This window comes from Zychaea mexicana (assembly GCF_025766255.1).
Source record: "Zychaea mexicana strain RSA 1403 chromosome Unknown BDB00scaffold_8, whole genome shotgun sequence".
Taxonomy (NCBI): Eukaryota; Fungi; Mucoromycota; class Mucoromycetes; order Mucorales; family Lichtheimiaceae; genus Zychaea; species Zychaea mexicana.
Window position 1 is genome coordinate 491,766 of NW_026516671.1, and position 15,163 is coordinate 506,928.

The window sequence follows — 15,163 nt, forward strand, 5'->3', positions numbered from 1 at the left end:
TGTGCTTTGTAATAACACGGAATGCAAAAAAAAAGAAGAAGAAAGTGAGAACAAAGGGAAAAAGAAGACAAAATTCGATTTCCTGAAGGTGATGGACGAATGATGAATCAGAAGAGAGAGAAGAAAAAAGTAAAGGGGGAAGAGTGAAAAGAGCAAGGGGAGGGAGTAAGAATTAAAGAAAGAACGGAACAAGAGTGTTCTGTAAAGTGATACGGTATATCACTCTTTTTTTTTTACCAGCAGCTCGTGGTAGTACAGCACTATGTCTGTCTTATGGTACACACACTCAGATACTCATATCAAACGAACAAGACTCAAAAGCAAGTGTCAGAAAGCGGAACAGACAGAGGCGTTTTGGCAATAGGGACAACAGCCCGAAACTCTAATAGCAGCACAGTAGTTTAATCTTCCATTCAAACTACTAGCACTACTACTAGCTAACGAACCAGCCATTGTACGTATCCTCCCTCACACAATATTGCTTCCTCAATCGGTGACTTTCAAGGGATGAGCTGTTTGTAAGTGTGTATGTGAAAACTAGAAAGGAAAAAAGCAGAGGCATATTATGTGCCTGATGGAATCGTACATCTCATCTACTACTAACTATTTGAGCGCGCGCTCTGCTTCAGTATGAAGAGCTAGAGAGGCTCAAGTGTGATGGATGCTCAGTACATATTAATCATGAAAGGGAGTATAGGACTTTTTTTTTTGCTTGAAGGGCATGCACTTCATTAGGGCAGAATATGTACGCCGAATGTGTCGGCTCAGCTATCACTAGAGAATATTTTGCATATACATACATACATACATACATACATACGTATGTCTCGGTAGAAACGACAGCATGGTAGCCCCCCTCTACCGATATTAAACAACAGCGTAAAGTTACATATTGCACTGGTAGCTTACTATTTACTAGTGTGAACCGTCGTTTTGTTGTTGCGATGATTTGCATCAACAACAACATTTAATAATACCTTCACGGATGACGCACGGACAAAAAAACAGTACGGTAGTAAATATCATAAGTGCTTGCTTTGCTGATTTTGTGAGCTTATCAATCGATTAAACATACAAATCCAAGAGAGGGAAACAAACATCATTGCACATTGTTTTGATTTGCCATTAGCCACGAAATGAAATAAGGGGGTGCACTTTGGTAACACACCCTATTCCTTCTGTTACTATGGCGTTTTGTTCTTTACTCGTGCCTCATTCAAATGATAATGAACGCAGCAGCCACAATATGAGCACTGAAGTGGCACCACTATTACCTGCTACCAGACCATTCAGCGCACTTGTATCGATAACACACCGCACTTGAACTGTTGAGAGAACGTGAGGCCCGACCGGAGACTTCGGACCGACAAAGCGCTCCTTTTGGCTCTTTGTGCTAGTTGTCCCCGCTTTAGTACTTACTATCATATATATACCTTTATTGAAGTTCCACACACCCACCCACACACCTGCTTCTTTCTCCTTCTCCTTCTTCTCCGTCCCCCACCCGCACCACACCCCCAACACCATATTGCTCAGAACACAACAATCACAAACTCAATGTTGGATTCCATTCCCGGCCGAGTGTTTGTTGTTGGCGTTTCGTTGTTGATCGCCACCATCGCCTACTCATCGCAAGCTTTCATTTTCTTGCCGGCCATGGGATGGTGGTCCATTAAGGCTGCCAAGTCATTGATCCCATTCAACCTGCTTGTTCTCATGATCTATTACAATTATTATTTGGCTTGCACAACTGATCCTGGTCCAGTACCTCAAGGATGGGTAAAGTATATTTATCCCGGTTTATACATATGTTGCTACACAATGGCTCCGAAGCTATGACAACTCATAAACGTGTGCTTATATAACAACAGGAACCACCTTATTCGACCTTACAACCTCAAGAAGGCTTATCAGCAACCGATACGGGTATTACTGGTCCGCGATACTGCAAATCATGTAAAGTGTATAAGCCGCCTCGAACACACCATTGTCGCTACTGCCGTCGCTGCGTATTGAAAATGGACCACCACTGTCCCTGGATTGCCAACTGTGTTGGCCACGACAACTATCCCCACTTTATTAGATTCATTCTCTTTGTCGATATTGCTTGCAGTTATGCACTCGGTTTGCTAGTGTGGCGAGTACGATCTATCATGAATGATATTCGTCATTTTCGGGTAATGCATCAATTCCCGGTATCATTGTTACTCGGATATAAAAGACTCCAAGATTGATTGATTGCGACTGACTGACGGCAAACTAAAACTATGTAGTTTCGAGCAGAGCCAACAACAACCGAGATTGTGTTTCTAGTACTGAATTTTATATTGGCCTTTGTCGTCTTGTTCTGCGTTGGCATCTTGAGCATATACCACATGTACTGCATGTCAAGGAATCAGTCGTCTGTCGAGAGTTGGGAGCGAAGTAAAGTCAACACCCTTATCAAACGAGGCAAGATACTACCGGTAAACTGTCGTCTTCTTTGTTTTGAGCGGCGAGCATGAGTTATATATAAATAGAAAATCTGGGAACTAATAACATGATAATCTATAACAGATCAAATACCCTTTTGATGTTGGATTCTACCGAAACATATGCTCAGTATTAGGCAACAATCCGTTGACATGGCTATGGCCCAAGAAACCTACAAGTGATGGTTTGGTATTCCCCACACGAGCGGGAACAGATCCACGATTACCTTATTGCTGGCCACCACGCGATCCTGATGATTTACGACCATCCATTTTCTCCAAACGGTATCGACGGCATCAAGACCGTGAAATACGCAAAAATAGAAACAAACTGGTGCGACGGGATTCAGAAGGTTATTTGGTGCGCGAAATAACAGTGGAAGAACGTATAGGTATGCTCGAAAATCAGCAACAACAGCAGCAGCAACTGCAAGAAATGGAATATGATCAATATGAAGCACCATATCATGGAGGCCAAGAACATCTGGAACACTTGGATTACGAGGATGATAGCGGCGCCGTCGATGACGCACGGTCGGTTGATTCAGTTGAAGACTACTACGACTCGGGCAGTTGTGTCAGCGACGACGGCGAAGAAACTGTACCAGCGCGTCCCGACGAAGAGTATCAAATGCGACAGCAGCACTATAACGCACGATGGATGGAAGATAGAGTGCTTGACTTATCGGGGGGCGATTATTATCATTCGGATGGGTCATCTTGGGAAAGCGAAGGAGAAGATTACGACGATGACAACAGGCCATTAATGCCGCCACCACCGCAACTATCAGCACACAACCGTGCTACTGTTAATAATAGTAATCATCATACCACTTCTATCACTACTACCACTACCACCTCCCCTCATAATCGACATCATGTACAGAATAATAAAGACGCGAAAGCGGATTAATTTTTGCCAACACTTGATATCATCTGAGATTTTTGTCTTTTTCTCTTTTCTCTTTTGACCACAATTAAAGTATGCTCGAGCCTGAAGTACCGTATGACGCAGATCATGGTGTTGAAGAAGACGAAGACTGGCGCGATCCCCAAATCGCGAGTGGTGATGCTGCTGCTGCCCTTCGTGTTCAAGAACAAGAATGGGGTGGTGACGATGGAGCCCGTGATGCGCAAGGTGGTAATGTCGGCTATGATTACTACGCAGCACCACCACCTATTACTGAATCGCAAGAGCAAATGCCCGAAGACTGCTGGATGTTGCCACCAGAATACACTCTGGTCGATGTATTGGGCAGAAACAAATCCAAGTTGGACGAAATTCGCTTTGAAACGAGTACATCTCTGAAGTACAATGAAGCCAAACACCAAGTTGACATTTGGGGCGATCGTGAGTCTGTCTACCGCGCAAAGCATTTATTGGACTTGATTGTGCAGCGTCTGCATCGAAGATCCGAATCGTCCCGCCGCAAGACTAAAAAATGGGGCAAGCCCGAGCGTGAATTGACAGAAAAGGAACGTAGGCGTGCAGAACGGAAACAACTCAAGGCAGAAGAAGAACGCACTTTTCATCGTTTTCCAAATCAACCACTCTCATACAACGCAATTGTGCCCATTCCTAACAATAGCATTCCCATGAATCAAGTATTGGGTTTGAAGGAAGAGTTCTTGAACCGGATCAGAGCAGACTGCAAATGCTTTATGAACTACAATCAAAATACCAATGTTATCAATGTCACAGGTGAGAACGAAGATAAAGTTAAGGAGGCAGCATCGCGAATGCGCAACCTGTATCTCAAGAACGCCCGCTCGCCGCAATATGCCACATTGCGTTTGCTCAAACAACCCAAAACGAACATGATGGTCAAGTATCGAAAACTGCCTCAAGGTTATATCACGCCGCGGTACGCCCTACCTGCCGAACAGCAAAGCATTCTTGCAAACAACCGATTGTTGGAAGGCATGGTCACTGGTGTGGTGGCGCGTATCACGGAGCGCCAAAATCTGATTGACTTGGACGATGATCCACAAGACAACGATGCCAACGCAGATAGCGGTTTGTCAGATGAAATGCGACAGTTGGACGCAAAGAACGAGAAACAAATGATTAACGCGCTCGAAATGGGTCTGGCCAGTATACGGTTGTGCCAATACGAGATCAAGATGAAAATCAGATTCGGCCAAATTGTACTTACGGACTATCCGAACCGTCAGGATACCATTCCGCTCGAGGATCTTGCGAACAAGTTCTTCCCGCACCACAAGTTCAGAAGCGTCTTAGCGCCCTGCATTGGTCGCAGCATTGAAGAGCTTCACCCATTGTTCGAATGGCTATCCTCGAACTGCATCCAGTTTACTGATTCTCCGCGCACGTCTTATACTGTTGAGGCGGACCAATACCCACAGTTCGTACAAAGGCCATCCGCTTATGCACGCCGTGATCAGCAGACAGCCCCCATGGAACAGGACAAGTGGCGAACAACCATTATCGCAAACTTTACCGGCGAACGACGGGTTGGTTTATGGAACCTGATTGCCGAGGGCCAAGATATTGTCACTATCAGCAGCGCGGATTTGGAAAACGACTACTCGTGGGAACTCAAACTGCAGAGCGCACAACGGTTTAGCTCCATGGACGACATGGATACACCACATGGCCAGTTTGTAGAATCTTTAACACTCGATCCAGAAACCAATCGACTTATCCTAGTGCCTAACACACGAGACTATGAGCCGCATTTGATCACGCAAAAGACTAAATGGGTGTATGCTTTGGACGATTGGATCATTGAAGTCGGCCGTGACGAGGTCTGGGATATCCATCAGATTGATCTGTCGGACGATCGTCGTGATTTGCCTGTCAATCTGTCTAGCTTCAACCCACATCGTGTTATCCTCAAGTTTTCAATTTATCGCGAGACCTGGGTCAACCGCTTTGCCGAGAATTTGTCATTGCAGATTGGTGAGGCGCCTAACTGGACTCCAGCACAATTCTTGGCCAACGGCAATGAGAATATGCACGAAATCATCAGTGTAGCACAACAAATGACAGCCATGCTAAGCAAGGAGGTCAAGCCCTACTACGAGTCTCTTGCTCTGTAAAAAAATATTCCACTGACCCTCTCTCCTTCTTTACATAAAAAAAAAATACATTGTAATCATTGTTTTCTAGCAATAGAAGGTCAAAACGTACTCGTAATCCCTACTTGTCTTTTTCTGGCTTTTTAACGCTTGTGTGTATGGTAACAATCATTCTGGGCACAGTTTATCCGAGCTAGGCAAGGTTAATGCACACCTATACGTTGTCCTGCCTTCTCTCTTGGTGTTGCTCGTGTCGTTGCCACGCGCCAAATATGACAATGTCGATCCAAGCATTATTGAACACTTCCTTTCCCTTTTGTTCGACTGTTAACTCGAAGATGTTTAGCAGTAATACTCTGAATTATGAAACTACATAAAACACCATTGCAGCAGGAACAGACTTCATCAACCTGGGATTCCCCGTTTCCGGCACGCCAGTGAAAATAGAACAGAGATAATTATTACAGGCTTTTTAAAAATAGCTGCGCCTAGCAGAAATAGCGTTTTTATACAATGACATGAATGAGAAAATGTTGGTAAGTTGGAATAGTGTTTACAGGAACGAAAAAGAACAAGGGAGGAAAAGATAAAACATGATGGTTGAGTTCTAAGTCATGCTGTGCTACTATCTGTCATTGATTTGTGCCTTTTGTTTTGGAGCGTGAGGGATCTTCACCACGTTTGCACCTTGAGTTTCCACGAACTGAAAATCTGGCTCTTGTGTACCTCGATCAATCGTGTATTTTTCCAGAATTGAGACTGACTCTTGGACCATGATCTGAATTGTGCTGTAGACTTCAGGTGTCGATCCGTGTTTCACCTAGTATGTTCGAGTAGTACAGGTACGTCAAGTGGTAAGAACGTTTCTCGCGGTCATTGTTTTTATGCTTAGGGCCGGATTGATTTCTATTAACCATCAATGTTGGTTCAACATTGGCACCATCGCCATTTTTGCTTTTACGACGGCAGCATCCCAACAAGGCCAAGCACAAGCCAACCGTCAGTCTCATCGCCAGACACATCGCAAGTAAGATAAAGGCAGCACAGTTTGTTTAAGCATGCGCCATATTTTCTGCTACCTCTGCTAACTGATGATGTATGTGTGCTGTAAAATATGGAACAATCGTCTCGTCCACAGTTGAGTGATCCACTTGCGAAACTTGAAGGAACGCTGAACAAACTCAAGTTCGAGCTCTACCAATAGCCTGGCGTTCCTTCCCTGTCACGCCTCTTGACATCATGTCGGAAACTCGCTGCGCTGCGGTACTCTATAGGTCATATCAGCATCAACCGTTCTCCGTTCCCCAACGCGACACAATTGCTCTTCCCTACCATGTTGACGAAGCTTTCTCTTCTTTCATACACACAAGTGTCTCAAAAATCACTTGCAGCTTTGCTAGTACGCTCACCGCATCTTAGTATCTGAGACTAGATGCTTGTCCATTTAATCCATCGATAATATTTTAGCAAACTTACCAACAGTCAAATTTCTGACCGTTAACGCTAACGGCAATGTGTTTGGCACTCCTATAATCTCTGAAAGTAACTGTGCAGAAAAAAGGTAAATAATCACAGCAACAAACACGAGAGCAACGACAAAGGACGCAAAAAAATCTTTTAAATCTCTCCAAGGGCGAACTCGCTTCTTCTAGACTGGTTGTGTCACTTATGCATCAGCATCAGGTCTTTATCAGAACATTATGTATGTTTTATTATACCTCAATCCTCGATGAACACTGTGACATGCTTGATGTCGAATGGGCAGCATCAGTACAGTTTCCAACCATGCCTAAAGTCAACAATTTGCGCATCGCCAATATTTCAGCGTTTGATTTTGGGTGCGTTTTGCTACGAATCGTGCGCGCCTGCCCAGACCTAGCTTATTTCGAGCTGGAAGACGACAATGCTATCCATGATAATCACGAAATAAGGACCGGTGTTATTGAAACTATCCTACAAATGAATGACATCCGAAAGCTGCGCATTGTGGATTCGATGATAAATGAAATGGTTCCTAGTCTTATCTTGGCATTAAATTCGAGAATCGGACCAGGATGCGCATTGATAGAATTGGAGATAGAGAACTGCGATGCTGAAGACAGTTTCCCTTTCGCTGATGCTGCAAATATACACAGTCTAACGCGGTTTGCAGTGCACAATGTGTTTATGGCTAGAGATGTGGAGGGGGAGAGGCTGATATGCTAAAACAGTTTGTTCTAATATATATCTTTTGTTCTTATGTTTAGGGGCGATCCCGTCATCTAGACATTGGGCATAGTACTTTTCATGGGGAAAAGCGATATCCAATTCTGGGAGAACATTGGCTACCGTGTCGCCAATAACTTTACGCATTGTCCATCCAGTAAGTATCTACGGCTGTATGGGGTTTGCTGATCTAATTGCATCGCACCCACAGCTGGAATATCTTGCGATCATGTGCGACGACTCTGGACATGATACTGATACTATCACTCTTATTTCTGGATCTGTCAGTGTGCAAGTCTAAAGACTGTACGCTTGAATGATATTTGGATGAGGATGAGAATCAAAATTGACGGTAGCATTAACGATAGAGTGAAAGCTATACTAGGAAACCGGTTGGAACATTACACAGAAGAGGAGCATGCGCACGAACAGACTGGATTGACGATTACTTTCAAAGTATAGTTTATCAATATTCCGCTAAAACGCACACATACTAAAAAACGATTGTCTGGTCTGAGTTAGGCATATTGCAACCTTGACAGTGATATATACAACTTGATTTGACGTGAACACATCGAGATAGAGAAATGTTTAGTAGGTATACTCGTATATAAAACTGATTGATCGACATATCTAAGAAGCACATGTCTAACTGCTGCGTCGGATTGCGGTAACACAAGTATGATATTGATGTCCACAAGAAGTATCAATGCACTGTGTCATACCAACGGACCCATCAGCAGCAGCTGCCTACCAAAAACTTGACCGGCAAAAGGCATTTAGGTCCGAAATCCCGAAATGCAACATATTTTCACACACTTGTTCTCAGCCCAACGGTTCTTTTTGTCACGTCCCACACCCCTCTTTTCCTGTCTATCTATAAGCATAGCAACAAGAAATAGCTATATAATTTGTATTAGCAGCAGCAACAACTCAACATGGACGAGTCCAAAGTATCGAAAGATCTCGTGGCCCAGCTTCCCCACGAGATCTTTGGCAAGATTATCGTTGAATTACCAGTGGACGCTTTGTGCGAATGCTCCATGGTTAACCACATTTGGCGCGACACAATCCTCGACTATTCTTCACCGTGGCATACCATCCAAATTACTCAAGAAACGAATCCGTTACTGTTCGGCATCTTGCCAAAAGTCTGTCAGTACGTCCGACGCCTGGAAGTATTACGGCTAAAGCACGGTGTATCAGAGAAAGTTGCCGGTTTAATATCGCAAAATAATTTTGATCGCTTGCAAGTGCTGAATTTCCGAGCATTGGGTAACAAAGAAACGATCACGAGGGTGGGAATTACATGGCATCCAGATTAACGCATGGACGGTATTTAGCTTATGAGCAATTATTCTTTTTACGCGCACTATCCGTTTCCCCGGATACAACTTCTAAAGTAAGAACTAGCTTTGTCTTCTTTTCGATTTTCAAGATAGTTTGTCTATCAGAGCTTACTCATCTTCGTTAACCCTTTGTATCGAAAAAGCTGTGTTGCGCATTATTAAGTATCAAGAGTACACTACGAGAATTGACCCTTCAACTTGCTGAATATCCTGGTGCTCCTTCGCTGTCCTGGGTACTGTCGTCCTGTCGAAACCTTATTGCATTACAATACCACTCATCAAACCGTGGGGCATTTTCTGGGTTGTCATCTTTACCGTTTACAACTACGTTGACAAAGCTCTCGCTACCAGATTGTACGTACATGGATCCATCTGAACTTTCGGCGTTACTACGAGTATCACCCCATCTTCGGCGCCTGAGGCTGGATGGCTGTCAGTTCGATCCATTCAGCGCTGTCTCTGAAGCTTTGTGCAACCTCAAATATCTTGCTGTCAACTGCAACGGAACTATATACGGAAACCCGGGTGATCGGAGGGATGATGCATGCTGTTACAGAGATGGAGGAGCGAAGAAACAAGAGAAAAGAAAAGAAGGGCTGTGCAGTCTTGCTCTTGGTGCATTGGCCCCAACACGATCGCTCGCATCATTCCTTGGCTATCATTGCAAATCTATCAACGCACTTTGTTTTTCCGTTATACGTGACGAGAATTATCTCATGTTAAATGATGTAGCAACAGCGTTACAGCTGCCCGTCATGCACAATTTGAGGACAATACGGGTTCAAGATTCTTCTGCTGTCCGACTATGGAGAAATATGCCTGACATCATCCGAGCATGTCCGAATCTAACTGCTTTTGAGGTCGTGAAGGATCGTATTGTGCCATACGAGGAGGAGGACGACGATCTTGCTGGCCAAATGGATGGGATTGTTGAATCGATAGTTGACATGAACGCATTTTCAAAGCTACGGATATCACGCTCGGATCTGAACGCTACGGTGCCGATGTGCTTACTTTATGGCTACTCAAGAGCTGGTCCTGAATGCGCATTAGATGAACTGGAAATCTCACACTGCGAAACCGACGATGTTAGCGTAATGCTCCAAGTAGCAAATATCCAGAGCCTGAGAAACCTAAAGGTTCATAATGTGCAAATGCCCGTCCCCGACACGCTTGAATTCATACAAGCCGTTGCAAACCTGCCACAACTTGAACATCTGGATATCAAAGGGGACAACTTTTTTGTGGGGAACGATGCCACGATTCGTTGTATTTGCCAGAGTACAAGCTTACGCTCGATTCATCTAGACGATGATGTGAAGCTCACAGTGGAGGAGAAGCATATGCTGCGTGATCGCTTTGTTCAAGAAGATCGAGTGACACGGGATGCGACTTGGCTCGAAGATTTTCTTTGAATATGTAGATAGCTATTAATGCTATGATAATAATACCACTGTTAGTACTTGTAAATAATAATATCAATAATAGTTTATCTTGTCATATCCACTTTTGCTATTACAACACTTGATATCAATCAGGTTACATGAATCAAAGAGAAGTGCTACAGGTACGAGTTTTTCCCCTTGTGCATACGGGAATTTTAAACGGAGTGTCTATTATAGCTTTATTGTACATGCAACTTATGTAGTCAATTCGCTAGCAGCCTTACATGTATGAGTTTTATACTAAAGGAACATATCTTAGCGTTACACTGAAAACCAACCATCAGGAAGAAGTTATCACTATATGGACCACGTAATTTACAAGCATGTAGTTCCATATCTTGCACCTTTTTTCCTGTCTTTTTGCTTTCTTTTTACATACCTTAGGTATTTGCTTTCATTAAAATCCGACTTTTTACATATTTGACCTTGAGTATATTGTTCTGGGTTATCACCTTATGTCTGACCTTTTTACGCGATCAACACCTATCCATGCCTTGAAAGCTAAAGGATATGAAGTTAACAGAGAACTATTGCAATTAAGATTGTTGGTGGCTCAGGAAATCGAGTAGCTATCTGCTGGAAGCAGTGGTTGTTTTAACTCTGATATTCTTACAGTTAATCTACCCTCGTTCATTATAGAGACTTTTGGAGACGGCAGAAAAACGCTGATGGCAGAGAGTAGTAGTCAAAATTGGTTTCGATCATTTTCAATCACCATTATTTTCACACAAATTTTAAGAGTTGATGCTATGAGATAAAAGAAGTTTCACTGTACGTACTTTAATACCAGAGATTTGTAACTGCAAACATCTGAAGTCCACTACAGCTGTCTCTTTGCGCTTGTAATATACGACTATATCAACACTATAACTCTACAATTTTAACAGTATGAAAACTGCCTTAAGCTCTTCTTCCTATTTTCTTATCTTTTAAATGCATGACACTCTATGTACTTACAATAGGTAGTACAAGGTTTAGCTCCTTCGTATGTTCACACCGAGAAACTCTTGGGACGCTTCAGTCTTTTTTTATATCATAAGAATAAAATGAAATCCTTTTTCTGATGTCAGGGTATGATATAGTATACATAATCGAAATTAAAATTGTAGTTTATACTGTATATCTGATGTAATTACTTTTGGCTGTAGACCTCGAAAAATGTCCTCGCTGATACATACTTTCCTCGTGATACAGCATATGAATAATTCCAAACAACAAATGAGCGATATGATTTTCCAAAATACATAACATTATATCGAGCATTGTGATGGATTGATCTTAACTGTGATATAACATGCACTTGTCTTGCATCATACAACTCATAAGGAGCTGTCTTTCAGCTGTTCTTCTCACACAAGGAAAAACGGTGACCACAATTGTAATAAGAGTAGTAGGCTGTGAATGGATTAACAATAATAAGACTTGGAACAAGGTTTAGTAAATAAAATTTTGCTCATTGTTTCTAGCTTTGCCGCTATTTTACTAAGCTAGTAACTGATATACTAATAGTTTGTCGTAAACCATCTATGACAAAGTGATACGAAAACATTTTTTGCCGTACTTCTTTGGCATAAGTGCTCATTCGATATACCGATAGGTCCTCGGATCTATAAGCTTTATCAGTATAGCGCGCACGTACTGTACTAAGCAAATTACATTTCAAGATTTTATAGAAGCATGTACTGTGGATCCTCCACAGGCTCTTTCTACAGGAGCATGCACGTACTGTGCCAGTTGCTACGAATTTACAAGGAAAACCAGAGAAAAAGACAGTATCACACGAGGAGAAACATTAATGTTTACATTATTGAATATACAAAGTAGGGAAAGATACAACAGTAGTAGACTATCGTTTCCATCGACTGATATTATCTGCAGCAGTCATGTTCCAAAGACTACCACGAGAAGGTGGCACTGCGTCAGGTTTCAGAAACCGTTATCTTCCTCCACATATACACACGTCAGTGCTGGATAATAAGACGTCCCTAAGAACAGAAAAAGGCAGAAAAAATCAGAAAGCTGTACTTGCAGTATAGACCGTAAAAGCAAACAGCTACAGTAAATCAGCCACTCACCATTTGTTTTCAAAACAGATCGCGGCCCCTTCCCTACCCTCCATTGCTGGAGAACCACCACTTTTGCAAGGGCTTCGGAATCTATCATAGATGCAAAAAAAAAGGAAAACAATTATCCCCTCGCTCGCTCTTCAGCACCGCCAGCATCCCATTTCCAAGCTCACACAGCCGCTTGCATCGTCTCTCCCTTTGTTCACACCCATCATACGTACCACACGCCGACACATGTGCGCTCACAAAGACGGTTCCCACACACTGACAGATCCATTCTGAGAAAGGATGGTCGCCGCAAGGAAGCCTTCCAACTACCCGAACCGCACCACAGCCGCCCTTTACAAACCGTAGTGCCCACCGCTGTTTATAGAGCGCCGCCACGCTTTAAAACTTGTCTGCGTTTCGCCCAAGTAGCAAAGCTGCTAAACGACACGCCGTAGCACATCGCCGCAAGACCGGTTGGTTTTTCGTGCCTGGTCCAGGGCACGGGTGGGCTGGCAGCGGACAGGATAGCTAGATTGGGGCTGGATTACAGTTGTCCCCTGTTCTTTCGGCTTGCAAGCTGTAAAAGACCACATCCCTTACAGAACAGAAATGCCAGAGCGGAATAAAGAAAATGCTAGAAGGGAAGCAGGCAGGAAGCAGAGGCCTGTTTCAATGAAAGAAAAAAAAAGACATAAGATGGCAGAACCAGAAAGCCGCACTTGAGCATCTCTCGGTCTGTAATCACTCACGGAATCCAGAACACAGTATAGAGCCCAAAGAGTTCAAAAGCATGAGATCCAACGCGTTTGTCCAGTCGTTTCGCTTAGCAACTAGTATCACACTACCAGAAGTAAGGATTACCCACTACAAAACAAAGCAAGATAGGCAGAAATGACCAACAAAAAAAGTTAGAGATCTTGGAAAGTAGAGCTTTTTTTTAGGCAAAGAAAGGAATTTGGGGTAGCTTACGAACACAAAATGTGTTGTTGTTTTTTACATACGCGTGCAGATGTTTGTCGCGGTTGTAACAGTGAATGCTGGTGATGTAGGTAGACTTTATATTTCACACAAGCTATTGCCTAAAGTTCATTCGTGTAAGCAGAGTGTGTAGAGACAACTATGACAGAAAATGAGGGCTAAAACATACTTTTCTTGTGATATGGGGAAATGGTGTAAAGAGAAAGAGAGAGGGAGACAGAGAGAAATGGATACATACAGAACAACTAAATATTCAAGATTTGGGCTTAGCTATATAAGGGACTATCCAATTTCCATGAGTTACTTTTTTGACTGTCGTCATGCTTCTGGGAGAAAAGGCGAGTGGTGGGGACGGTGGTCAACAAGTACGTTTATGCCTCGCGTCTGCAGGATTATAAGTTTCGTGGGAACAAGACAATGCGTCATTTATGCTCGTCATAGCCTAGACCGTCGGGTCCCCATCCATATAAGCTGATTGATCTTCAAGCTGCTAATTAATTGTTTTGGTCATGTTCCTCCCTCTGGAAACTAACGCTCCTGGCTATTTAGTTCCATTCTCCCAGTTTGCCCTGTGCTTACTTTGACTCAAATCCCTTTGATCGCGTCAGTTGTGCACTCGCATTTTTTAAACCAATACGTTGGAGCAAAGAATCGACGAGGTTACTGATATACAGTCTTCTGATGACCTTGACGGTCAACTACATCGATGATTTTTCTTACCAGCAAAAAGCACCAACTACAGCATTAAGACGTGTACACAGATTATTTATTCCTGTACCGTTCAAGGGCTTGATGCGGTAGATGAATGATGCTGTTATGACAACATAATAAAGAAGTTTGACTTACTAAAAAAAAGCTACCCTTCCAAAGTTTCCGAGCCAGGGACGCTGTAAATACGAACATATGATAAAACGAGTGTATACATCATTTTATTGGATTTTTACAATATAAACTCATATTGTTCTGGAATGAAACGACAAAGGGTCTCTACCCAATACAGTAGAAGGCTACTCTAGCACATATTCAGCGATAGCTGATCATAGCTGTCGTCGACGTCAAATTCTATCTAATAGCTCAGGGTTTTTTTTGGCAGAACAATATCAATACGACTACGAGCGAGAATCGTTATCTCATGGATGGGAAAGCATCCTAATGTACTTTAGTTTTTCAAGGTACTGAATAGACCAGACGTAGTCAAGTACATATACGGAGAGATTTTGGCTCTTAATGTTTCGCTAAATACACATATCATATATTTACTATACTGTACTCACAGCTCTCGAGATATGCACAGATGTCGATGACCACGTGGAGTGAAAAGCCATTTGAGTGTGTAGACGACCATTTAGGGAGATTGAGATATATAATTCGTTAAAACCGATGACAAAGCCGCGGTCTATAAGCTTGTTTTTGGTTGTAAGTCTGTATATAAATTTCCCTCTAAAAAACAGAAACAGATTTACGTCTCTTGCTATATGCAGGCAATGGCTTACCCAAAATTGGATGATCCGAGCTCTTTACCCATTTCACAGTTTTGGAATGAACTCTCGCGATATCGTCCCAATTGGCGTTTTCGCGACGTTTTCAAACGAGATCACTGGTACACGAGGACAGGATAT

At 42.9% G+C, this 15,163-nt stretch overlaps 3 protein-coding genes across 3 annotated transcripts; all 3 read left to right on the forward strand.

Annotated features, from left to right (window-relative positions):
* Positions 1-1,557: 1,557 nt before the first annotated feature.
* Positions 1,558-2,670, forward strand: BDB00DRAFT_756309 (DHHC palmitoyltransferase-domain-containing protein; the record flags this gene model as incomplete). The annotated part of the gene is made up of 4 exons (XM_053118897.1): positions 1,558-1,779; positions 1,872-2,177; positions 2,286-2,465; positions 2,557-2,670. Coding segments are annotated over 4 exons (822 nt in total), but the record flags the coding sequence as incomplete, so codon positions are not given.
* A 735-nt stretch (positions 2,671-3,405) lies between these two features.
* Positions 3,406-5,633, forward strand: BDB00DRAFT_803640 (uncharacterized protein). Its single transcript, XM_053122040.1, has one exon. It carries the CDS (start codon positions 3,456-3,458, stop codon positions 5,532-5,534), a length of 2,079 nt encoding a protein of 692 aa, XP_052983959.1. The 5' UTR covers positions 3,406-3,455; the 3' UTR covers positions 5,535-5,633.
* Positions 5,634-8,518: 2,885 nt separating this feature from the next.
* On the forward strand, positions 8,519-10,573 carry BDB00DRAFT_803643 (uncharacterized protein). Its single transcript, XM_053122041.1, has 3 exons — positions 8,519-8,993; positions 9,062-9,120; positions 9,211-10,573. The coding sequence occupies exons 1-3, from the start codon at positions 8,657-8,659 to the stop codon at positions 10,480-10,482; spliced, it is 1,668 nt and encodes a 555-aa protein (XP_052983960.1). The 5' UTR covers positions 8,519-8,656; the 3' UTR covers positions 10,483-10,573.
* The last annotated feature ends 4,590 nt before the right edge of the window (positions 10,574-15,163 follow it).